The 25963-nt window shown below is 43.7% G+C and overlaps 1 protein-coding gene across 1 annotated transcript in view; it reads left to right on the top strand.

The window, feature by feature from the left end:
* The window catches only part of COL11A1 (collagen type XI alpha 1 chain), a 263380-nt gene that overhangs the window by 105299 nt on the left and 132118 nt on the right, over positions 1 to 25963 (top strand). Inside the window, exons 6-15 of the mRNA XM_081008888.1 lie at positions 5195 to 5257; positions 9041 to 9082; positions 9428 to 9490; positions 12229 to 12303; positions 13752 to 13838; positions 14840 to 14896; positions 20897 to 20950; positions 23278 to 23331; positions 23465 to 23518; positions 25542 to 25595. Coding sequence (XP_080865014.1) covers positions 5195 to 5257; positions 9041 to 9082; positions 9428 to 9490; positions 12229 to 12303; positions 13752 to 13838; positions 14840 to 14896; positions 20897 to 20950; positions 23278 to 23331; positions 23465 to 23518; positions 25542 to 25595 — 603 coding nt within the window. The remainder of the gene's footprint in view (positions 1 to 5194; positions 5258 to 9040; positions 9083 to 9427; positions 9491 to 12228; positions 12304 to 13751; positions 13839 to 14839; positions 14897 to 20896; positions 20951 to 23277; positions 23332 to 23464; positions 23519 to 25541; positions 25596 to 25963) is intronic.

Here is a 25963-nt window from a genome sequence, read left to right as displayed (position 1 = left end):
GCATGCACAAACATATATACACACATTCATAACAGACAAACATATTTTTAGCTAGCAAGGCACAGTATTTTTTTTCTAAAAAAAGGAAGAAATAGATTTCAGTCAGTATGCAATGCTTTTAATATGTCCAAAATCCTGTTATCTTGGTAGAGGCAAAATCCAAGCAGTTTCAAAATGTACTTTGAAAAAATATTGATATTTTCTATTATTAAACCCATGCATTGACACTTTGTGTATGTATCAGTAGGCATTGGAGTGACTAACTTGTGGCTTCTCCTGTTAATTACATCTCCTGTTAATTACATCAGTGAAATAAACAATGCCCTCCTTTTTTGTGGAGCCTCCATTTAGATAAATGAGAGTTGTATAAAAGCACAATGGGTCCCACTGCTGCTTTGAAATATATGGAGACTGGAAAGTTCCCATTTCCTATTACGCCTTATGTCTTCTACCCAGCAACACATCTGTAGTTTTATACACCTCCCTTTCTTTTCCCAAAAGGCTTCACATAGGAAGTTCTTCAAATGGATTGTTTCCCTTCCAAAACATTTCTATATCCTTAACCATGACCCAAACCTGTTGCCTCCATAGTTGGGTCTTTTTTTTGTGGGCTGGGCATCTTGAAGAAAATGCTATTCAGATAATGCTGGTGCATAAAAGCTAACTGCTTGGTTTCACACAGTTCTCATAACTGAGAAAAGAAAGGAAGTCCTGAGCCTTCAAGATGTATTGAACGTTACACGTAGAAACATTGTAAACCATTTTCTGTCTGTGAGACACATACACTTTTAAGTGTACAAACAATGCAATGCTACAAAATAGCATTTATTAGAAATATTTCTTTTTTCTGTTCTCTCGTTTTAAAATTTCCATGAGATAGTAGTGTTTATCATATGTTAGCAAATGAAATCTTTGCACATTAAAACCAGACAGTTATTTAACCACATATGATTAATCTGCAGCTTATTGTGCTTTCCCCTTTAATTTGTACTCCAGGGGTTGTATTGTATCCAGTGGTGTTGGTCAGCTGACTGCAAGACTTTAATAATAATAATAATAATAATAATAATAATAATAATAATATATTATTTATACACCACCCATCTGGCTGAGTTTCCCCAGCCACTCTGGGTGGCTCCCAATTGAGTGTTAAAAACAATACAGCATTAAATATTAAAAAACTTCCCTAAACAGGGCTGCCTTCCGATGTCTTTTAAAAATAGGATAGCTGCTTATTTCCTTGACATCTGATGGGAGGGGGTTCCACATGGCAGGTGCCACTACCGAGACGGCCCTCTGCCTGGTTCCCTGTAACTTGGCTTCTCGCAATGAGGGAACCGCCAGAAGGCCCACGGCGCTGGATCTCAATGTCCAGGCAGAACGATGGGGGTGGAGATGTTCCTTCAGGTATACAGGACCAAGGGAAGGAGAGGGAATCAGTTCCTGGCTTTACTCCCTCCCCCTGAAGTGGGGAAGGGAGCAATTTTCAGTGATGTCCCTCTCCCTCTCTCCCACATGGTCCTCCAGGGCACATTGAAATGGGAGTGGTGGGTGGGTGAGGTCATAGGAAGGAGAGAAGTCTCTGAAAATTGCTTTTCTCTCTGTTCCCCTGATGGAAGCCTTTCTGTTAACTGAGTAACACCACTGGACGCAAACCCTCATGTATTTTTCAACAGTGAGGTTGATGTTAAAAAGTGTGTGAAGCCAAGTATGAAAACTTTGATGTACCTAGCATAAAGATGTCATATTACAGCGTTAGCGTCTGTGCTTTGGCATATACTGCAAAATCAGTGAGTGAAAGTCTGGATTGATGGTCATACTGAACTGAATATTTCTAAATAGTTCAGTGGAACCAGGGTCTCATTTAACGGTTTTGCAAATAAAATAATAATAATAATGAATGTTTATGAAAGCATTGATTTCATTGCACACAGGTATGTGCATTGGGTGATCTTTTAATACCCCTGAAACTCTGGCTTACCAGTCTTTCGGGAGCAAATTAAAAGATTCCAGCGCTCTTGTGTTATTTCACCAGCCATTATATTCAAATCTACTGAATGCTTATATTGCTTTACTAACAGTAATCCACATATTCATCCTATTCCCAAAACCTTTGCTGCTTATGTGAATAGCAAAATCCTGTTGAAGAAGTATTTGCTGAAGAATACGTAACAGGAGAGGAGTATAACTCTGAGACTAAAAAAACTGAGGAAACAGATTATGGAAACAGAGGAGTAGACCGCAGTGAATCTGAAGTTGTGGTAGATGGAGAAGTAGGCGAATATGATTTTTATGAATATAAAGAATATGAAGAGAAGCCAACCAACCCTACTAACGAGGAGTTTGGGCCTGGTGTTCCAGCAGAGACCGATATCACAGAAACAAGCGTAAGTTGGGGACATCCAAGCTGCTCTTTAACTGTGGCAAGTGGTTCGTGGCAAAATGTGGCTGTCTGCATTTTCTGACTATTTATGGCAGTGGTGGTTAAACCTTTTCAGGCCAACATTTGCACTGACCCATGGGCAGCCCTATGGGACCCACATGTGAGAGTGAGTATGGCTGAAGTGGGTGTAGCCTTTTATTTTTATTTTTTTAAGGACACATTTTAGGTGTGGAGGTCACAACAACTGCTTGGAATCACAGAGTCACAGAAGGAGACCCATGGGAGTGCTTAGTTTGAACTAGTTAAAAAATCAAAACGAGATTTGGTGACATTGTGGGGACAGAAAAATATGTTGCCATCACGGTGCAGTACCTATGGAAATACTATCCCCCGCCCCCTTAATAATACATATTAATTAGGCTTCCTCCACGTGAATAGAAGTTCACTTTTTGAATAAGAATTATATGTCACGGGGGGGGGGGATCAGGATTTTAGAGATGCTTAGGTGGGGCGTGGCCAAAAAAAGGTTGGGAACCACTGGTGTAGGGACTTTATTGGCAGTTTATACAGTGGGGGGGGGGTGTTGGATATGTAGATGCTTCATAAAAATGAAACAAGTATTTACAGGACCGCCTCTCCTGGTATGCCCTGCAGATGACCTTAAGGTCCATGAATAATCATAGTTTAGAGATACCGGGCCCTAAGGAAGTCAGATTATCCTCTACCAGGGCCAGGGCCTTCTCAGTGATGGCTCCGACCTGGTGGAATGCTCCGTCCCATGAGACCAGGGCCCTGCAGGATTGAACTTCCTTCCACAGGGCCTGTAAGACAGAGCTATTTCGCCTGGCTTTCAATTTGAACTTCCCCTTCCTTCCTTCCCTCCCCCTCCCCCTTTTTATGAAGATTACCCGCTCTGGGATCCCACAGCTAATTCTCCCCTGGTCTCCTTGCTGACCCAAATAGGACTAATTTAGCCAGCTAGCCCTGGTGATCATCTAATGTTTATTGGATGGATTTTCCCCCTAAATTGATTTTTGAATTCTGAATTTATTGTTATTCATGTTTTATACTGTATTTTATGCTGTTTTTCGTTGCATCAATTGTTTTAAATTTGTTGTTAGCTGCCCTGAGCCCAGTTTTTTGAACCGGGAAGGGAGGGGTATATATATATAAAAATTATTAATTATAATACCTTATGGTTACACTCATACAGCTCATCTCAAGATTTAGGAATTTGTTGCCAGGACAGAGTGACAAGATGCAGACTGGCACCAACTGTCATGAACTTTGTTTTCTTCCTTTCCCTTAAACTTGAGAATGCTTCCTTCACACCACACAATAATTGTGTTACTGGTCTTCGCTTCCTATGTCCAGTTAACCTGAGGGCCAACTAAACCAGAAAGGAGTCATGAGGTTCCAGAAGCAATAATGTTCACTAAGATTTCAGATGGAAGTAGAGGAGGAGGCAGTTTCCATATATCTCATTGAGGAGGCCCACTAAAACAAGGATGGGGAAAGTGTGTGGATGGACTCCATCTCCTGTCATTCCCACCCAGCATGGTCAATGGCCATGGATGATGGGAATTGCATCCTTACATTAAAGGAGCCCTCAATAAGTTTTGTTTTCAAATCCCACCCTCTGACCTAAAAACAGCTTGGCACCTACAGTCCTATTTGCAATATTATCTACATCTTGTAACTGATCTGTTCTCAGTCAAGGCTGTCATATGGAAGACAGCCAAGGCCCAAAGCAATTTTTTTCTTTGAATTCATGGAACAATCCTGGGGTGAGGCGGAGGGGGTGGGGTTTAAAAAATAAAGAACTTCTACTCATGTTTAATCTGTTCGAGATAAACAAGCAGCTTTCTCAATTATGCTTGCAGGAATGAAAAAAATGGCAGATTGCCATTTGTAAGGGAATATAGTTGCTTGGATATCTAAATAAATAAATAAATTGGTGGCTACAGCTCTTCATTTGCACCACAAGATCTCGTCCTGAACTTGTAAGTGTATATTTCAGTTTAGTCAAAGACAGGACAAAAGCCAGTGTTAGTTCTACTCATAGAAGACCCATTGAAAATAATAGACATGACTAACTCGAAACAGGTTTGCAGGTTCCTGCTCTCCTCCTCCTCCTCCTCCTTCTCCTCCTCCTCCTCTTCCACAACTGCCAGACAAAAGCCATAGCCCATGGGAACTGTAACTTCACTCACACTACTTTCTGGTGTCAAGTTTTCATCTGGAGATATATGCGGGCAATCTAAACATCATTTGACACATTTAAAATCCATTCTGACCCACGTTGGAAACTAATCTCAGTCTTGGTTTGTGAAGGTATGATGCAGGAAATAACCAATGCACCTGTGGCGAGAATTGAGCATTTCAGGGTCCTCCTCCATATTTATTTTTGGGCTCATGATCCAAATGCTTATGCTCATCTCTACATTGCCACAAAACGGATGCTCACCATTTTCCCAGTGGGCATCAGTTGCAGACCATTGCTGTCCGCCTCCTTCCCGACAGCAGATAGGGAACTCCCCCCAACTTTTGTGGCCATGGGGATGTGACTGCCTGGCCAATGAGCCATGTTCAAATGGGCCAATCAGGGCCCAAGTTATGGGGCCCTAGTTGCTGGATGGATGGGCACTGGCCACTGTCATGACTGGCCGGGCAAGCCTATCTCCAGATAAAGAGCTGCAAATTCTGGCAATATCAAAAGAGCACTGCATGCTCTTGCCTTCACTGTAGCAGGGCACTTTTAGCCTGACATACATTCTAATATATTTGCCTCTCGGTATCTTCCCTCCACAGGTGAATGGCCATGGAGCCTATGGGGAAAAAGGACAGAAAGGTGAAGCAGCTGTGATTGAACCTGTGAGTATTTTAGAAATGAGTGACTGTGACGTTCCGTGGGTTGGTTTGCACCTGCATGTTTAGCTCTTGATCAAGTAGTGAGTTTGCTGGGTGCGAATGGGGCACAAAGACCTTTTAAAAAACATCCTGGCCTTTTACATCTGGCAATTTTATCTCAGAATGCAATCTTATGCACTGGGGAAAGGCCATAGAGCACATGTGTTGCATGCTGAAGTTCCCCTGGTCTTTTGAGTGAAATCATTGCCAATAACCCTTCCCCAACCTGGTGCCCCTCAGATGTTTTGCACTGCAAATCTCATCATTCCTAGCCATTGCCCATGCTGGCTGGGATTGATGGAAACTGGATCTCAAAATTCCCGGAGGACCTCAGATTGAAGAAAGGTGATGTAAGGAGTATTGAGCTAGATGTGTCAGTGGTCTGGCTCAGTAGAAGGCAGCTTTCTGTGTTCTTTTCAGAAATAAACCATGCAGAGCTCAGCAGGACTTAACTTCCTGTGCAAGCTTAAAAGGTGAAGGGTAAAGGGTAAAGGGACCCCTGACCATTAGTACCAGTCGTGGCTGACTCTGGGGTTGCGGTGCTCATCTCGCTTTATTGGCCGAGGGAGCCGGCGTACAGCTTCCAAGTCATGTGGCCAGCATGACTAAGCCACTTTTTTGGGGGGCGAACCAGAGCAGCGCACGGAAATGCCGTTTACCTTCCCGCTGGAGCGGTACCTATTTATCTACTTGCACTTTGACATGCTTTCAAACTGCTAGGTTGGCAGGAGCAGGGACCAAGCAACACGAGCTCAGCCGTTGTGGGGATTCGAACCGCCAACCTTCCGATTGGCAAGCCCTAGGCTCAGTGGTTTAGACCACAGTGCCACCCACATCCTGTGCAAGCTTACTTGGAAGTAACTGTCTGGGTATGAGTGCTCCATTGCTGCTTCATCTTTCAGCTGCAGGATCCACATGAGAATGCTGGAAAATGCTGTAGTTTTCAGTATTTTCCCAGCTCGGTGGTTTTACAGGAGGCATTATAGGCTACAGGCCCCATGCTCCTACCTTGACATTAATAGACACTCCACCCAAACAGGCAAGCCTTAAAAATATTAGAGCTCCATTGCTGCTGCAACCTTTCCCAGCCACTGGGACCTCCTCCTTGGCAAGGCATGTTTCTAGGAAGGTGCAAGCCCAGCTTGAATTCTGAGGAAGGCTTGGCTTTGGCTCTGTTCCGTCCCCCCTCCAAACTGAGTTCACTTTCAAATCCACCACCCCTCTTAATTCTAAATGGTGGCTCCATGGCTAGCCAGGAGCTAGCCTTCTGCAGCATCTCCTACAGAAGAAGTGTGGATAGATTTGTACTGGTGACAGATGATGATGGTGCAGCTGAAACAGCAGTCGAGTCAGAAGCCAGAGATGAAACATGCTGTCAATAATAAGGGAAGACATTTGCATGAAAGTGTCCCGCAGAACGTCTGGGTCTCCTAGCTATTGTAAGCCCTATACTGCGACACATGCAAAGTCGCTCCCTAGCAGTGTGAGGAAGGCAATGCAAACACAACCACTCTAAACCAACACAATTGTGAGTGTAAGGCAGCTTCTGAAGCAACACAAAATACTACTGAAGCAATAAGTGTCTAGTTGCGGTTCAGTTTCTGCAAGAAAGATTTTCAAAGCCCAAAGGATGTCCACAAAGCAGCTCCTTCAACAGTTTCGTGCCAGCCGTATTTTCTCCAAATCTGCAAAGCGATTGAGGCTGCAATTCTGTACATACTTAGCAGGCAGAGAGTCCCATTAAGCTCAACAAGCCTTATTTCTGAGTAAATAGAGGGGCACTACTGCAAATCACTCAGACTTGTGGTCTGATCCCATGCATGCTACTCATAAGTCCCAGAGGCAACTGTAGATAGGATTTCTGTCTGATAATAACCTACCTTGCACTTAGCATAACTTATTTTTAAATACACATGCATAGTAGAGTGCTATTGACACATTACAAACAATCGTACACAGGCAGAAATGCAACAGGGGTAGCTTTCTGCATGGTCACACTTTGTGCATGAAAATGCTGAACATGTTGGATTCCTGTCTGTTGTGACAGCTTCTGAAGGCAGATGACGTACCAGAAAAAAAGGCCCATGATGGATAACAGGAGGTCTCATCCCATGGCAAAACTGTCCTGTAGTGTGTCACTTAAAACTGCAGGGGGTAAAGTGCATGACTGAATGCCTATATAAAGGGGGAAAACCCTTATGTATAGAAACCAAGAGATCAAGGGAGTAAGACTGTGGCCTTCCCTTCCCTAACAGAGTTGTTTTCTATATGAATGTTGGTTTCCATGCTGAAGCTTTCAGTCATGCAACCCATTTCCTACCAGTTTCATGCAGTATACTCCAACAACAGATTGACCATGCAGTGAGTTGTTTGTTTGAATATGCTATCATACATAGTTCAGAAGAATTCTTGGTCTCTCATATGATTGCTCGTGGGAGCTTGTAACTTGAGACTGAACGGAAAGTGGAATTGATTTTCGTGAAGACTTCAAACTGCATTGAAAGACATGCAGAGATTTTTCAGGGCAACGAAAATGTTTGCCTTTTTCAGAAACCATTGTACTGACTGGCCAGGATGAACCATGTGATCAGCCCAGGAAGCACTGTTCTTATTCTATTTTTATTTGATCTTGGCGATTTTGGCACATAGCCAGTCTGAAGGGTGCTTAATGATGTTGTTTGACTGGATGCGATCACCCCAAACAGGAAAAATCCGGGTGGGGTGGGGAAAATGGTGCCAGAGCACTAAAGGTCAATGGCAGCAAACAAATTTAGGATTTTGTTTTTTTTAAAGAAAACATTCTCAATGTTGCAAGTTTAGAAAATAACTTTATCTCCAAAACACGTTTTTTCACCCTGAAAATCAACATGGGCAGATATTTGTTGCATCCTGAATCACAATCAAGGCAAGATTGTGTAAAGAGACATGGGACTTTCAGTGCCATAATTTGACCAATTCCATCTGTCTGAGAATTGCAGAACTGTACTACAACATCAGTGCACCCACACTGAAAGCCCCAGTTTATAAACCACTGCTGCTCTGCAACCCCTGACTGTTACGAGCTCTCATCAGTTGTCCCGTGTGCTTTCATAGGCAATTGCATTGGGGACCAAGAATATTCAAGCCAGGCATCAAACAAGCACTTTATAACCTTCCTGTTGAGAAAGGGCAAAATTTACCATAAAGTGGATTTATGAAGTGGTGCTTCATTTTAAGTATTGTGTCCCAGCTGGATTTGTGAAAAATGCTTTTTAATGCATAGTTGTACTGAAAACACGCATCTGATGTGTTGCATGGGAAATGCTGTGAAATGCAGGTTGTGGCCTGTGAAGTGGACCTGGCTCACATGTCACATTAGAGCAGAAGCTGTGATTTAATGTGAATGAGCAAAAGCCTTTTTTTCCCCTTACAGTTTGTGGTTTGTTTTGTGGGAAAGCAGACAATGAGCCTGGGTTTGCACTTAACAACAAGCCAGATTATTGAGGAGAGGAGCAGGGGAGGAGCAACACATCCTTAATTTCAGCAGCATATACTAAAATGCTACTTCTTTTTAAACTATGGTTTAATGTGATGTGCAAACTAGAGCAACGGCCCTTTAATAACTGCAAAATAATAAACAGATGTCAGATATGGAAGTTAAATTGATTTATTTGTGTGGATTTTGTGCTAATTATTAGTGATGTACTCTTTGCTTTTTGCCCTTTATTCAATCAAAATTGTATAATCTTTTCTTTTCTCTTTCCATAGGGGATGCTTATTGAAGGACCACCAGGACCTCCAGGACCTCCGGTACATATGTGATTTTTAAATTTTTCTTTAAAAAAAAAATTCCCAAAGAAAACAAAATATTTTTTTGGGGTAGTATTAACTGTGTTCAATACCGCCATAATAAAATGAATGCAGATATTTTGCATAGCAGCTCATGGAAAAACGTGGTTTTTCAATGAGAACAGATTGGGACTTTTGGAAAGTGGGCTGCTTACATCATTGTGCATTTCTTTTTGAGGAACCCATAATTGGCTCAGATAGAAAGCACTTTGCTGGTCCTTGATCCAAAACTGGCCACAGTCTGAACCACTACTATAGAAAGTGATTCAGCACAACCACTCAATGTTGTTGTTTTTTAATTCACAGGGTCTTATGGGTCCCTCAGGAACACAAGGCCCCACTGGACCTCCTGGTGACCCAGGTGACAGGGTAAGTTGGTGTGAGCATGAGGAAGGCATTATGTCCCAAACTGGGTGGTTAGAAGCATATAATCCGGCTTATGAAATAAACTTCCCAAACCTTGGTAATGTCAGCTAAGGCAAGGGCATCGGGTTTGATGCCTTAAGAAACCTGAATCTCATTGTAACAGTTAACTTTGGTGCATCAGGCGTATAGTAGAATTTTCTGAAATGTGAGGGAGATGGGACTTGCTCTGATGATGGTTTTGACAGTTCTAGCTGGGCCCGTCGCAGGTCAGACTTCAGACTCATCAGATCTGAACTGAAAAAGTGGAATTGGACAAAGGCTGCTGGATAGCAGTAGGCCTCCTTTGTCCCAGTACGTCCAGGACTCTGAGGCCTAAGAGCACATTGCAACCTTCAGTTAACAAATGAGGCCCTCTGTGCCACTCCTGCCCTCTCTAGATGACCTGATGCATTCAGTGGAGATGATGGAAACAGTAGAGAGGGGTCAATTTATGTCTTGAAGGCCTCAAGGCTTCTTCCACAGGTGCCCTGGATATCCTTGAGCAGTGTGGGAAACATAGTAATGAGCGGGTGAACAGGAAGTGCATCTGATGGAATTGCTTCCCATTGCATCTGATGGAAGGGGAACTTTTCACATCTCCCCAAGTGGAGAGTTGCAGAAAGACTTGCTGCGGGGGCAGCTTGTGGTTGGTGAAGTGTGATAACTTTTCTTCTGACTGAGAAGAAGAGAAGAAGATGAAGAGTTTGGATTTGATATCCTGCTTTATCACTACCCGAAGGAGTCTCAAAGCGGCTAACATTCTCCTTTCCCTTCCTCCCCCACAACAAACACTCTGTGAGGTGAGTGGGGCTGAGAGACCTCAGAGAAGTGTGACTAGCCCAAGGTCACCCAGCAGCTGCATGTGGAGGAGCGGGGAAGCGAACCCGGTTCACCAGATTACGAGTCTACCGTTCTTAACCACACCACACTGACTGAGAATGAAAGGTATCAGGATAGACAGTCCATTGGCACCCAGTAGTCATTAAAGCATCTTTTAGTGAGATTTGATGGGTCTCCCCCTCGTCCTGTCCCAATCATGTCTCTTTGTCTCTATGGAATGGAATGGCTTTGCTTATTGTTCCTATTTCATATTGACAACAGTAGCTGCTCTCGTTACAGTATCAGTGGCATAGGCTACGCTCCCTCTGCCCCATCATGAGTATGCTTACTTTATCGACACAACATCACCAGTTTGCAAGGTTGCATTGCTGAAGTAGTTCTTGCATACCCCATGCCGCCAACTCATGCTCCAGCTCATAGAATTTGGCTGAAATGATCAGATTGATAAGGAGGGCTGTTGTTGTTTAGTCATTTAGTCGTGTCCGACTCTTAGTGACCCCATAGACCAGAGCACGCCAGGCACTCCTGTCTTCCACTGCCTCCTGCAGTTTGGTCAAACTCATGCTGGTAGCTTCAAGAACACTGTCCAACCATCCCGTCCTCTGTCGTCCCCTTCTCCTTGTGCCCTCAATCTTTCCCAACATCAGGGTCTTTTCCAGGGAGTCTTCTCTTCTCATGAAGTGGCCAAAGTACTGGAGCCTCAGCTTCACGATCTGTCCTTCCAGTGAGCACTCAGGGCTGATTTCCTTAAGAATATATAGGTTTGATCTTCTTGCAGTCCATGGGACTCTCAAGAAGTCTCCTAAGGAGGGCAGCCCAAACAAAAGGCGTAGCTTCCTGTTCTGAAGCAAATTTAACCAAACCACATGCAACTGAATAATTAGTCCCGTTCTCACGTATACCAGGGAAGCTATTTAGCCAAAGTTATGGAAGAGTATTTCTGACATGTCTATCTAAAAGGCATAGACATAGCCTATTCCTAAACATATGCGCCAGCCTAGATACCTGAAATGCTAGATGGATATATCCACAGTGTCTGCAGCTGACCTAATAGCCCCTTATAGCTTTTGACAGATCTGCTTCAATAAGGATAGGCCTATCTGCATGAAAGGACGTACTACATCCTTAGTGTACATCTTCCCGTCTTGCATTACTATTTTTAAAATATTAAAATAATTCCTTCTTCTAACACTTCTGATATCTAGTCAAGTTTTTTTTAAAAAAAAAATATTCCCAGAACTTCTGTGCCACATTGAAACAGTATTTTCTACACCAAGTGGCACTGACGGAGGCTCTCCAGGGTTTCAGGCAAGGGATATTCCCAGCTCTTTTCCTTCCGATAAAAAAAGCCACCCTACACCGAGATAGTACTAGATGTTCTGGAAATATTAGTAATTTATAAAATTTGTAATCATGGAGAAAGAAAGCAGTTGGATGGGAGACAGGTGGCTAAGCTGGTTCCTGGTTTCTTTTTAGTCCCTATTGTGTATGAAAGTGTATGTGAAATTGATAAACAATAACAACTATACATTGCCCATCTGGCTGGGAACTGAAATAACTTGTGCAAGGAACTGTGTATTCCGTAATTCTTAAAGGTGGATCATGGGTCTGATGATAATGATCACAGGGCATTGTGGAAGGAGAATTTCATTGCTGAGGAACAATGAACGTCCTAATCCTTGCTTTCTGCATTTCTGTGGCTCCTGCAATTTAGACAATGTTAAATAATTATAGGGGGAAATGCACCGCTTAGCGGCTGTTTTCAATGTGCAAGAGGCTGCAGTTGAGAATATATGTCCTATGGCTAGCTAGATCTTTACAACCAATTATTTAAATCTCTACATCTTGTTTGCATCTCCTAGGGCCCACCTGGACGTCCTGGTCTCCCAGGAGCTGATGGTTTAGCTGGACCTCCAGGTACCATGTTAATGTTACCGGTAAGTCTTGTTTTGCTTTGCAAACACTATCCTTACCAGAAGCAAATGGAGATAGTGGTGTAGATTAACCACTGACATTTTTTTCTGAATGGGTCACCTAGTTCAGGGATGGGGAAGCAGGTGCCATCCTGATGTTGCTGCTCTTCAACTCCCATTGGCCAGAAGCTCCTTCTCCTTCATCTACATCCAGGCTGCTGGATAGATAGTAAAAATTGAAGAGTCAGATAATAGTAATGACAGAATTCCTCCTTGGAAGCTCAGCCTCCTTGGCACTGTGCCAGAAACCTTCATTGTATTCAAACCATAGAATAAAAACAACACTTAACCCATTGTTCACGATGATGTGTTGTAGTAACAAAGAAAAAGGCTTTATGGTGATGCCTTCGGCTAGATTCAACAAAACCTTTTCCTTTGTTCTGAGTGCTTTAGGAATGAAATTTGCAATTTTTAAACGAGAATTCATATTCGTACAGCTTGTCAGCCTTTCCATGCTCGATTCTTCCTCTGATGTTGCTGCTGCTTTTATAAATAGAGGGGAGGGGAGGTGGAGAAGCAGGGGCCTTGCAGCTCTCCTGATAACGACACTACAAATCAGTATTAGTAACCATCAGCTATCTTACGTTAGCAAGTTAGTCAGTCCATATCTGAACCTGTAGCAAGTTAAACTGAACAGTGAAAAGAAAGGAAAGATCCCATTCTAAATACTGAGCTTATTAAGCCAAACTCAACTTGGATTCCAGCTCAGCTCCTACATAAGCTCTGGCCTAGTCTGGCATCCCTAAAACTTACCAACAGCGGTGATGGCAGTGAGAGGCACTGTCTGGGACTACATAAGTCTTACCTGAGAAGCTTCTCAGGGCAAAGCTTGAGCTCTACTAGGTCCTAAGTAAGGACTCAGTTCCCAGAGATGTTTGCGCCGGGAAGCTCCTGTTAATCAGGCTTTAGGGTACGATTAGCTAACCACAAGGCTCCCACAAGGCGTTCTTGGACTGCAACTTCCACAATCTTTGGCCACTGGACCTGTGGAATAGGATGGATGGGAGTTGTAGTGGAAGAACATTTAGACGGCATCACAATGGCTACCCCTGCTTTATTGTCGCTGCAGCTGGAAGATATGTAATAGCCAAGGAGGAGGAACATGGGATGGGCTTGTGGTTGTAGAGCCCCCAAGCTTTACCACATTCCCTGCATCATCCCCAGGGTCATGATGATGCCTGGCTCTCAGAATGAGTCCCGTTTTCAAATGAGCTTAATGTGGGTCCGACCTCCACAACAATGCTAGTTTTGGTAACCGTTTCTCAAGCTTTCAGACCAAGTGGCATACAAATAACCACCTTTTGATAGAAGAAGCCAATTGCTTCAAGAGCTTGGGCAATTACGGCTTATGTCTAACCTGCTTGATTTTGAGAGATACATGTTTCTGACAAATTCTGTCCTCCTATATGCAGTTCCGCTTTGGTGGCGGTGGCGGCGACAAAGGCCCAGCCATCTCGGCACAGGAAGCTCAAGCACAAGCTATTCTTCAGCAAGCCAGGGTAAGAGTGAAGCACACAAAGGCCTTGGGAACTGTAACTTGTTAGGGGTCCCAGGAACTGTAGCACTGTGAAGGGTAAACTACAGAACCCGTGATTATTTGTGGGGAGTGAATATGTGCTTTAAGTGTATGGTGTGTACACAGCCTAAGAAACTAAAGGTGATGGGTTATTGTCCTCTGAGAGAAGAAGCTCTCTCCCTCTTCCCCATAAATCCTCACAGGCCACTTGTGTTCCAAACATTTCCCTTCCTCCATACTTTCTTCTGAGAAAGCTAGAATTTCCTTACAGCGGGGGATATTTTTCTTTATCAAGGTCCACCTTGGGGTGGCAGCATGTGTGTGCAAATCTGTGAGGTGCAACATGCCGGCAGTGACCAGTACCAAAACCAGTTGTGGGCAGGCCAGAGTGGGTGGGTACAGAACCAAAACTCTTCCCCACCTTCTCTCTCTTTCTCTCATTTCTCTCTCTCTCCCCCCCCTCTTTCTACCATCCCTTTTTCTTTACCTCTCGGCTACCCCTCTCTCCTTTCCTGCTTCGTCCCTTGGGACACAGATTGTCCACCACTGCCTTTCAGATTTGGTCCGAGGATTAAATGGGGAGAAATTTGTGAGAGAGAAAGAAAGAGAGGGAGACAGACAGACAGACAGATGGACAGGCAGAGAGACTGAGAGACGATGAGAGAGAAGGCTCTCCTCCTAAGCTCCTGGAAAGAGGGATGGTTTTGTACAAAAATGAATGTCAGCGTTTCTCAAACTTGGGTCTCCAGTGTTGTTGGACTACAACTCCCATCATCCCTGCTAGCTAGGGATGATGGGAGCTGTAGTCCAACAACAACTGGAGACCCAAGTTTGAGAAACACAGCATTAGGTGTGGATTTTGTAAAAATGGATTGAGATTCCTAGGACTGCATGCACACAAGTTTTTGGATTTTGAATAGGGACCATGTCATAGTTTGCATGTAGAATGTCTGAATGCTTTTTTGGTTTTTGTTCAAACCACAGATTGCCATGAGGGGACCTCCAGGCCCTATGGGACTCACTGGAAGACCAGGTCCTGTGGTATGTTAAACTACGAAACTAATAATCATTGTCCACAGTTATCATCTGAGTGTCTTTATAATGAAAATTTGAGCTGTCTCTGTCTATCACAATCACTGGCATTTTTCTAACTGCTTATATTCATTCAGAAATATGAAGGATACTCATTTCAATGCAGAGCTTTAAATTATAATAAAAAAAACCCCTGGAAGGTCTCGGCCAAATATCTAGTTTAGATAGCAAGTGGAGCAAGATTACAGGCTTCTTTGCCAGAGTCATACAGGGCTGAGTTTTGCCATTGTTTTAAATGTTTAAATGACAAAAGCGGAGCACTCGACCTGCAGTTGCCAAATCACCTGAGCAATTTCCCCCTAATGATGGTTTCCTCTTTTACAAAAATGATACTCTGCTGAGAGAGATAATCAAATGATTCACCTAAATGCTCCAGTTAAGCAGTCACTATCTCTTTAGAAGCTATCCAAGTGTATTTACAACAATATAAAATGATGGTTAGTACAACCAAGATTACAGGCTTCGCATAAAGCCTGCAGTCTCCTGGGATATATATATATAATACATAGACATAAAGGCCAAGAGGAAGTGCAGCATTCAGAGTGAAAGGATATATTTAGTTTTTAATGTAGTAGGCAGTGTTTCTGACCGGCAAAGGCAGGTTGGCTAGCACAGTGCCTCAGTTGTGATTCTGATCATCCCTGTGAGATTTCAGTGGAAGGAAAATGATAGCACTAGGCTGAAGTTTTTAGCCCAGACTTTTTTCTCTGGGTTCACACGAGTAAAGGAAAAATATGCCCGTCCGATTGGAGTAATCTCTGGCAATTTTTACTGATTTCCAAAGTGGGGGGTTACCTTTATAAATAAGGCAACAGAGGAGAAACAAGTGTTGTGTTCCCTTCAGTGCTTTAAGACAGCTGCACACTCCCCTCTAATCTGCTCAGATGGAAGCAAAGAAACTGTCACTAAGCACTTTGCAAATTCACTCTTTGAGGCAGCCTCAAAAAATTCTTAAAGGGGGCTTTGCTTCAAACAGTGATTTTGCAAAGTGCTTTCAGCTGCCTCACCCTTATTTAAAAAATAGCTGGAGTGATGTTTGAAGCAGGGAAAGCTGCTTCAAAGAGTGTTTTTGCAATGGCTTTCAGACAGCTCCCGTGTCACTCTCATGTGTTGTTTTGGAATGGAGGGTCATGGCTGTATTAAAGCCCTTTGCAAATACCAAAATATTTTGAAGTGGTTGCAGGTTTCTAAGCACCTGACAGCCAGCTGGTTGTCTGTCATTTGGAAACCCCACACAAGGGATTTTGAGAGGTCAGTTGGGTTGCCCACCTGTGACTCATGTGATGTTATAATGACATCATGTGATTGACAGGTGGATGGCCCCGCCTACCTATCGAATTTCACCCACAAAGCCAGTCCTGATGTGGACTTGGCTTGTTTCTTTTTTAAAAAATTTATAAATTTATAAACATACAAACATACATTTAATACTATCCTTAAAAATGTTCAAACATACCTACACTCAATCCCAGAGATAATTCCTTTTCCCATCACCATCCACCACCCCTCACCCCACCTTTGTGTTAGACTTAAAGGTGTGTGAAAGAAAGTAATAGAAGTGGAAAGAAATTGCAATTGAGTAGATTGGAAGTCTAACAGTCGGACTTGGCTTGTTCCTGATCCTGTTCGAAACATTGCCAGCCCTAGACACAAATGTTATTATAGCACAGCAGGAGGAAGTGGAAGCACTGCGCTTCCTTCTGTTTGTCCCCTGCCAAGATCCCTAAACATCACATCGCCCATTTTGGGAAATCATGTTTTATTTTGTAAATCAGAAGAGTGTTTCGCCCACTGTTCCAACCCTCTGCTGTTGCACTTCTCTAAAATCAGTACAAATGCTGATTAGTGAGATGAAGCTCTCCATCCCAATATTTCTGGTCCATACTGATGTAGCTACAATACCAGCTCACGCTGCATAAAATAATTTCCTGGAGTGGGAGAAACAGAGCTGCTCCTTCTGGCGCCCCTTTATTGTTTCAGTCCTGGACTATCAGGATAACCTTGTGGGTACTTGCTGATAGCAGAGCTTAACCTCCAGGTATCTTGTGTCGGATGATGTCTTGCACCCTGGCAGCCTCTCTGCAATCCAAGGAAGCTGAATGACCTATTTTATTATTACTTAATGCCAAAATATAATTTTCTTTTTCAAAGCAAGGCATTGTGTGGACTAAGGGTTTCAAAGGAGGCCTACCAAGCTTGTGTGAGAGTATTTATTTATTTTTTGAACCACCCTTCATCCAGATAGTTTCCAATACAGTGCAATAAAAACATCAACGATGTCATAGAGAGAATGCCTGTAAATACCCATTGCTGGGACTCACAAGTGGTGAGAGAGCTATTATGATGATATTCTGCTTGTGGACTTCCCACGGGCATATGGTTGGCCACTGTGAGAATAGGACACTGTAGTAGATTGGGTATTAGGTCTTATCTGTCAGAACTCTTCTTATGTCCTTGCATTTTTCAGAACTGAGAGGCAACAGGTCACACAACAGAAAAGCAGACAGAGGTCATAAAGCCAGTTTAAAGACCTGAGCAAATAAAACTGTCTTGACCTGGTACAGAAAAGACTGTAGTGCCAGCACCAATTACATAGTGTGTTCCATAGTCAAGATGCCTCCCTGCCACCCCAAAAAGGTCCTCTCCCTTGCACACAAAATACACAGTGATAGTACTCTGTGAAGGAACTCATCTAAAGATCCCAATGCATGGGTAGTCTGTATTCTACCAGGCATGCAGAGTAGCTTATCAAAGGCTTGACATTTCCCTCATTTTCAGTCCTGGACAGGAAAATAAAAACAAGAGGTTCATCAAACTCCTGATGAACCACCACATGCATCATCAGAAGTGGCAGAGAGGCTATGCTAGCTTCCGGAAAGGTGGATGATGGTTGCTTACCAGGAGGCAAGGTGGAGGGATGTTGACACAGGGCAGTGGTGCAGCAATAAAACTGCTAGCACATTTGCAAAGCTAAGCAGGGTCCGGTATGGTTTCAAATTGGATGGGAGACCACGAGTTGAGATTCTTGCATCGCAGGGGATTGGACTAGATGACCCTCGGGCTATCTGCCAGCTCTACAATGTTATGATTTTATGATTCTGTGAAATGCATTGGTAGAGCCAACCAAACATTCCTGCTGGTGAATTTGCACCATGCCAACCTCCCTGCCTGCTTGCCCCTCTTCCTCCCAGGAAGCAACACTGATCCACCTCTGGGAACCTAGCATAAGAGCTCCACCCAATTGGCTGAGCTGATTTTGTGTAATGCACATCTGGTGTGCTGTGCTGAGCATTGCCGATCACGTAATATATTGAAGCCCCACATCCAGTTAAATATCCCTATTCCAAATACAGAAGCATAACCTGTTGGTTTCAGTGGAATTTATTTAGCAAGCTATAAGACACAGCCAAAATCTCAGCCAGAGCTTAATGTGTGTCAAGGGTTGTATTAAAAAGGTTAGCAAAGAAATTGTGGTATTTTGCCATTTTCCATTTAAGCCACTAGGAGGCTGTAGAAATCCAGCTGTTCTGATTTGGAACAACAGCAAAAATGATGTGATGTGATTTTTTTTTTTTAAGCTTTCATTTTCCTCTCAGTACACTTTGTAATACACTATCAGAAACATAAATACATGCCTGAATTTCCAATAAGAAAGCATTGGAGGAGTTTCTTCTTAAGCAAAGCTATGAGTATTATATACCCGTAAATCAACTATGATTATGCTTTTGAAAATCCAGATCTTGTCATGTGCTTTTAAAAGCACCTGTGAAGATGGGCTCCTACTCCCATCCTCTACTTTCCTCAACCTGAACTTTCTGCTTTGCTCAATTTATGGCTTGTGCCTTATCTCTGCTGCTTCCTCAAGGGTGGGGAAATACCTCACTTTTGGGAAGAGGGGAGAAAGCAGGCAGAGAAGGGCTCCCATCAACACCCACCTTATGGATGTGTGGGATGCATCTTTGCACCAGCAGGTGATGTCTGCTGTTCTAAAAGAGGCTGTAGTGTGATGACTTCTCAAAAACCTTACCTTGAATTCAGAAGTTTGTGATGTCTACCACCCAGCCACAAATAGTTTATGTTTATGGATGTGGTGGTTCTTCAGCTTCAGACACTCTTGTAAGGGCAAGATAATCTGGACCCATTATTTAGGCCTGGGTTTGGGACAAAAACAGCCTCCATCACCTGATCGGGGGTCTTCAAGAAAAAGGGTGGAGTGCAATTCTCTTCCTTCCCTTTGATCTCTCAGCATCCTTCAGTACCATCTACGGTGGTATCCTGATGGATCAGCTCTACATGCTAGAAGTTGGAGGTACAAATACCTAGTGGTTCCTCTACTACTCACAGGGCCAATTCCAAAAAGTAGCATTGGGGGACTATGCCTCAGACCTTTGGCGCTTGTGTTGCAAAATTCCATAGGATTTTATTTTGTCCCACATACTGTCGGCCATCTATGTGAGGCCACTGGGAGTGGTCGTTTGGGGATTTTGTCATCAGTATGATGATGGAACTCAACTATATTTCTCCATTTCATCTGGTGGGCTGGATGGGGGCCGATGAAAGGAGACTAAATCCTGACAAGACAAAGATTTTGCAAATGGGTTGTTCTTAGGTCCAGGAACAAGTTACACTAGTGGCCACAACTGTGGAAACATTTTGGGGAAAGTGTATTTTTGAGGTTTGAAGGCTCATAACACCACTTTTTGGGAGTAATACCATAAAATTATATATCCATGGAAAGATAAGTTAATGAAGAATGTAATGCAACAAAGTTTGTTCAATTATCTTTATTCTATCAAAAGTTATAGCCAAATAACCAGAAAAAGGAAGCACAACTTGCTTAGTTTCATATGCAGTAGCTTTCCTTCATGTAGCCAATGAGCACGAGTGTTTAGCGAGCCAATCAGGTGTTATGAGCCACAAGACCTCAGAAATACACTTTACCCAAAAGGTTTCCACAATTTTGGCCACTAGTGTAGGTGACCTTTTCTGGATGGGGTTGCACTCGCTCAAAAGAATCACGTGCATAATGTGAGGTTGCTCTTAAATCCAGCACTGTTTCTGGAGGTGCAAGTGGCATCTATGGTAAGGAATGCGTTTTGCAAGCCACAGTTGATTCACTAGCAATAGCTTTCATTGGCAGCGATAGACTGACCACAGGACCTGTTTGCTTGCTTACTATTATTCAGTAATGGTCAGTTTGGAAGCTGTAAAGGTAAAGGTAAAGGGACCCCTGACCATTAGGTCCAGTCGTGGCCAACTCTGGGGTTGTGGCGCTCATCTCGCTTTATTGGCCGAGGGAGCCAGCATACAGATTCTGGGTCATGTGGCCAGCATGACTAAGCCGCTTCTGGTGAACCAGAGCAGTGCACAGAAACGCTGTTTACCTTCCCGCCGGAGTGTCTACTTGCACTTTGACATGCTTTCGAACTGCTAGGTTGGCAGGAGCAGGGACCGAGCAACGGGAGCTCACCCCGTTGCGGGGATTCGAACCGCCAACCTTCTGATCAGTAAGCCCTAGCCTCTGTGGTTTAACCCATAGCACCACCCACATTGGAAGCTGTAGCTGGTGCAAAATGTGGCTTTTAGGCTTCCAAGAGGGGCAGTCTGCTGGGGGCATATAACACCAGTTCTTAAAGCATTTCAATATTGAACTAAATTCAAGGTGTTTGTGACACAGGACATACTTATAAAGTCCTATTCAAATAAAACAGAAAAAGAGGGGTGAACAGCACTCCCAGCATACATGCTTACTGGCAGAGCTAGCCTTAGGTTTTGGATGCTACTTGCTTTGAGCTAAATAGGACCATAACCTCATTTGGTTGTTAGCACTTTAATTATGTGTGTAAAAGTGTCCGAAACCATTGTGGTCAGCCGTGCAAAAGAAATACTTTTCTGACTTCTATAATGTGACAGGTTAAGCTGAAACAGTCCTTTGATTTTGTCATACAGGGTGGTCCTGGTGGTTCAGGAGCCAAAGGTGACAGTGGAGACCCAGGTCCTCAGGTAAGACTACGTTACCGGCCAGCCCACCATTTCGCTTCCTCCCCCTGGGGATTTGCAGTGGCCTGCAAAAAGCCTTGTTCCAGAGGGTGGTGGCGGCAGCAATTTGAGGTGGCTACTCTGAGCCCAACAGTTGAGGGAATTGTCCTTTAAGGCCGACATTTCAAAGCCTTGTTTGTCTAATACTTGTTTACAACAGGCATTTATCTCAATCAATAGACAGATCATGTTTCTTTGGTCTCGGATAATTAAAGATGTGAGATCTTTCCACCCCACCCCATTGCACGTATTCCTGCCTTCCTGAATACTAACATTACCTATCATCACAGTTTTTGCTCCCCATTCAAAGCACCAGCTAGCTAGTAAAGTTCGTGCTGGCCTATTTCTTGTACGTTTCCCATTCAAAGCCCTCTTTTCCATTGTCCTGTGCTATTGCTCTTCTTAACCCCTTTGTGGGCTTGATATTACTTTTGCAAATGTATTTCTTGCCTGGGACGCTTATCCACAAGAGTAAATGTGGAATGTTTCTTTTGGGTGTGGAATATAATAAATGCTTGCTGTATTCCTATGTAGAGTCTCTCTCTTTTGCTGTCGCATAACCTCAGGCTGTGATCTTATGAAATAACCACACTGAGAAGATTAAATGCCACTATTAAAACAGGAATTCTGTTTTATAAACTGAGGTTCTGCCAAGCAAGAGTAAGAGATGGGTGCCTAGACATAGGTCAGATTAGAGATGGAAGATAAATCTTTTTCCTCCACATTTTGAAGTGAAACAAACTAATTTTATATGCAGATCGGAACACAGCTATCGCTTGCTCAGCTTCTAAATTTTTCAATGTGGCTTCAGATTTTTTAAAAAATGTGCATAGAGAATTAATTTTTATAGGAAAATGCATACGATTTGGGGGGAAGGCTGTATGTAAAATGTGTACAAAATGCAATCAATTTAAATGTGAGGGTTCCTTTTTTGGTGCATTAAAAAAATAAACCAACAAAAGATGGGACAGAAGTGGGACACAGGACAGTAATAAGCTGATTTGTCTATTTCTAGGTATAGAGTGCAATTGGAAATGAAACTACAGGTGACAGATTCCTCAAATTCAGATTCTGTGGAGTCTGCCACTTGCTTTAAGTATAAGACATCAATTTGGCCATGGTTACAATATCCCAAAACAGAACATCCTCCACTCTTCCCTCCATGGTTGTCATAGCTACGTGCTGAAGTTTGATTGTCCCATGACCGTAGCACTGGGTTCGACATGCCAGCTGCTTCAACATGCCAGCTCATAGAACCTGATCATAAACTACATCATTGTGGATTAGGAACTCCAAAGCTGGCTCTCACTGTCAGAGGAGTCATCTATGGGGGCCTGTGTGGGAGTAGCACCCCAATATTTTATTGAAGGCCCCCCCCCAAATTCCATGGTAATCCTCGAAAGGATGAAGTTGCTTGGCTTTGCTGCCTCTTTTTGAGGTTCTCCAGGGACGCACAGTGTGAAGCATCTTCGTCCCGCAGAAAAGGAAGGCGGCTGAGGGTGGGTGGGTAGGGGATGGCGGGCCGAGTCGGCCTGGCCAGGTTTGGTGGGGACGGTGGCACACCTGTTATGTCATGTTGCAACTCAGCCCTGCTGCTCACTGTTAAAGGTAAAGGTACCCCTGACCGTTAGATCCAGTCGCGGACGACTCTGGGGTTGTGGTACTCATCTCACTTTACTGGCCGAGGGAGCCACAGACAGCTTCCGGGTCATGTGGCCAGCATGACTAAGCTGCTTCTAGTGAACCAGAGCAGCGCACAGAAACGCCATTTACCTTCCCGCCGGAGCGGTACCTATTTATCTACTTGCACTTTGACGTGCTTTTGAACTGCTAGGTTGGTAGGAGCAGGGACAGAGCAACGGGAGCTCATCCCATCGCGGGGATTCGAACCGCCAACCTTCCGATCGGCAAGCCCTCGGCTCTGTGGTTTAGACCACAGCGCCACCCGCATCTCTGTTACTCACCGTTACGCAATGTCAAAGAATCCCACTGTACAGGTTTTTAGCCCTGGAAACAAATTATAAATCCTGCTACACCTGCAGCCAAATATTTTATAGATAGTTATTACTGGAAGATTTTTTAATAAATTATTCCTTCTTATTTTCTTTTACTAGAAATTGATTTTTTAAAAAAGTTTTTATTTTTTTTACAGCCTTCAGTGGCCTTCTAATACATGTCAGAGGGACTATACATTAGGGCCTCAATTTGAGGTGGATGGTAATTAATCATAAAGCCTTCATGGTGCTTGTGATTTATCTGTAGTGCTTATAGTGAATATGTCTTTCTTTCAGGGTCCTCGGGGTATACAAGGTCCAGCTGGTTTGCCTGGAAAACCTGGCAAAAGGGTAGGTATTGAGCGCTTCAAGGCAGCTCACATTTGGTGAAAGGAAGTCTCGCTGAATCCCAGAATGACAGCAAATTAACTCTTGACACTTCGGGTTTGGTATTAAACTTCTGCCTTTTGCAAAAACGTTTCAGGGTCGTCCAGGTGCAGATGGAGCCAGAGGGATGCCAGGGGAACCTGGTTCCAAGGTGAGTCGGTATACATTCAAAACAATTTTGCATGCATTTTCTCCAGGGTTGTACCTGTGCTAAATGCCTTCATTGTAAACTTACAAATGGGGATCAAATCTAACGGACTTTTCACACAGCACTAGTTGGAGCTGCAACTTGTGAGGATGGCATGGATGGGTTTTGGTTTATAACATTTCCTTGTGCAAAGAGGTTGTTGCTAGACAGGTTCAGCCGTGCTCACCATAATTGAATGTGTTTCTCATGCCATTGAAATTTGAACCAAGTTTAAGGCAGTCAAAAAACTATCTTTGGATGGGCACAATCTAGCACTGGGTAGACAATGTCTCCACCCATTATTATTTTTTTGGTACAATTCCCATCATTCTCAGTCAGCAACAGTCAGGGGTGATGGGGGATGTAGTCCACAGCAATTGGACAGTACCCTTGTTGGCTGCCTCTGTTCTTTCCCCACCTAGGACCAACTGCGTAGAGGAAGGGATTTGTGTAGAGCAGGGGTCAGTAAACTTTTTCAGCAGGGGGCCGGTCCACTGTCTCTCAGACCTTGTGGTGGGCCAAACTATTTTTTTTTGGGGGGGGAGGAAATGAATGAATTCCTATGCCGCACAAATAATCCAGAGATGCATTTTAAATAAAAGGACATATTCTACTCATGTAAAAACAGGCTGATTCCTGGACCGTTCGTGGGCCGGATTTAGAAGGTGATTGGGCTGGATCCAGCCCCCAGGCCTTAGTTTGCCTACCCATGGTGTAGAGCAGGGGTCAGCAACCTTTTTCAGCCGTGGGCCGGTCCACCGTCCCTCAAACCATGTGGTGGGTCGGACTATATTTTGAAGGAAAAAATGAACGAATTCCTATGCCCCACAAATAACCCAGAGATGCATTTTAAATAAAAGGACACATTCTACTCATGTAAAAACACACTGATTGCCGGACCGCCTGCAGGCCGGATTGAGAAAGCGATTGGGCCGCATCTGGCCCAGGGGCCTAAGGTTGCCTAGCCCTGGTATAGAGGCTCCGTTGTGTATACTCTTTGGTCTCTTCCATTCCTTGGGTGGTCCTTGGGAGTGTGGCACATTTCAATAGCCCCTCCTTTAAAGGACAGACCCATGCTTGCTTTCTATATAATCACAAATTCACAGACTTGTAGAGTTGAAATGGACCACAAGGATCATCTAGTCCAACCCCCGGCAATGCACGAATCTTTCACCCAATGTGGGGCTTGAACCCACGACTGTGAGATTAAGCGTCTCATGCTCTGCCAAGCTCTCTCACATCATAGCCCTAGGTCACGAGTCATTCATGCTCATGACAGGAATTAAAATGTTGCCTGGGGCAACACACATGAGTCTTTCATGAGAGGAACAACTGGCTCACTGTAGCATACATACAGTTGTGTGCACTCACCCAAAGGAGAAAAGAAGTCTCCATTAAGCCCCAGGCTGTTCCCTTCCCATGCACAACATTGTGCCCACTTGGGGATAAATAGTATCCTAAATTGCTTGTCTTAGTTGATTTTAAAGAGCTGTTTTGTTTGCTTCAGTGGCTTGTATCCAATGCAGTGCTAAGTAAGCATCCTGTGCAAGGTTATACGCTTGTGCAATGGGGCTTTCTGCCCTCCTCCCACATTCCCCCTAAATTTGTTCTGCCCCCCCCAACACTCTGGAGGAGGGGAGGGTGAGAGGTGCATGCAATCATAGGAGCGGAGGAAAGGTCCCATTGCACAAACAGAAATCCTTGCTTAGCACTGCATCGGATTCATTCCTATGTATTGCTTCCCATACACACCATGTGCCAATGAAATCAGATGAAATGGATAGTGCTCTCAAATAGGATACCTGTGTCTATTGAGGATGGTGTAGACCTTCAGTTCTATAGATCAAGTTTAGATTCCAGGTGTATGCATGCAGCTTCAAGCAACATCCAACTTGAAGGCAACTGTTTCCCACAGTTAAATAGATTTGCAGACCCTTACAAAATGGAACAGCAAATTGCTAAAACTATTATTTGTTTTCTCCACTAGGGTGACAGAGGTTTTGATGGCCTTCCTGGTTTACCTGGTGAAAAAGGTAACAGGGTAAGAAAAGATGCACATTTATCTGAAAGCCTGTGAGAATGTGGACATAGTAAAATTTCACCTGAAACTATTGTCCAAAGCAATTGCAATTTTTTCCGGACCTGATACCTTTCCAATGCCACCCTATTCTGGCACAAAGCCCATTGAATTCAATGTCCAGGTATGTATAGGACTGCAGGCAATTGAAGCTTTCTGCACGACTGTCTTGTCATCCTTCCTGCTAGCCAGACTACAATTTATGCTTAAGGGAAGTCACTAATAGCCAAATTGACTACAACCTGAAGTCACCAGCCTGAAGTGGAACCTGGAGTTTGAAGTGAAACAAGAAGAAAGCACTGTTCTGTTGACTAGGCAAATACAGAAAGGCT

The sequence above is a fragment of the Podarcis pityusensis genome, assembly GCF_964106645.2.
Source record: "Podarcis pityusensis genome assembly, chromosome: 6".
NCBI lineage: Eukaryota > Metazoa > Chordata > Lepidosauria > Squamata > Lacertidae > Podarcis > Podarcis pityusensis.
Note: the sequence above shows the minus strand (reverse complement) of the source record. Positions and strands in the feature narration are given on the sequence as shown.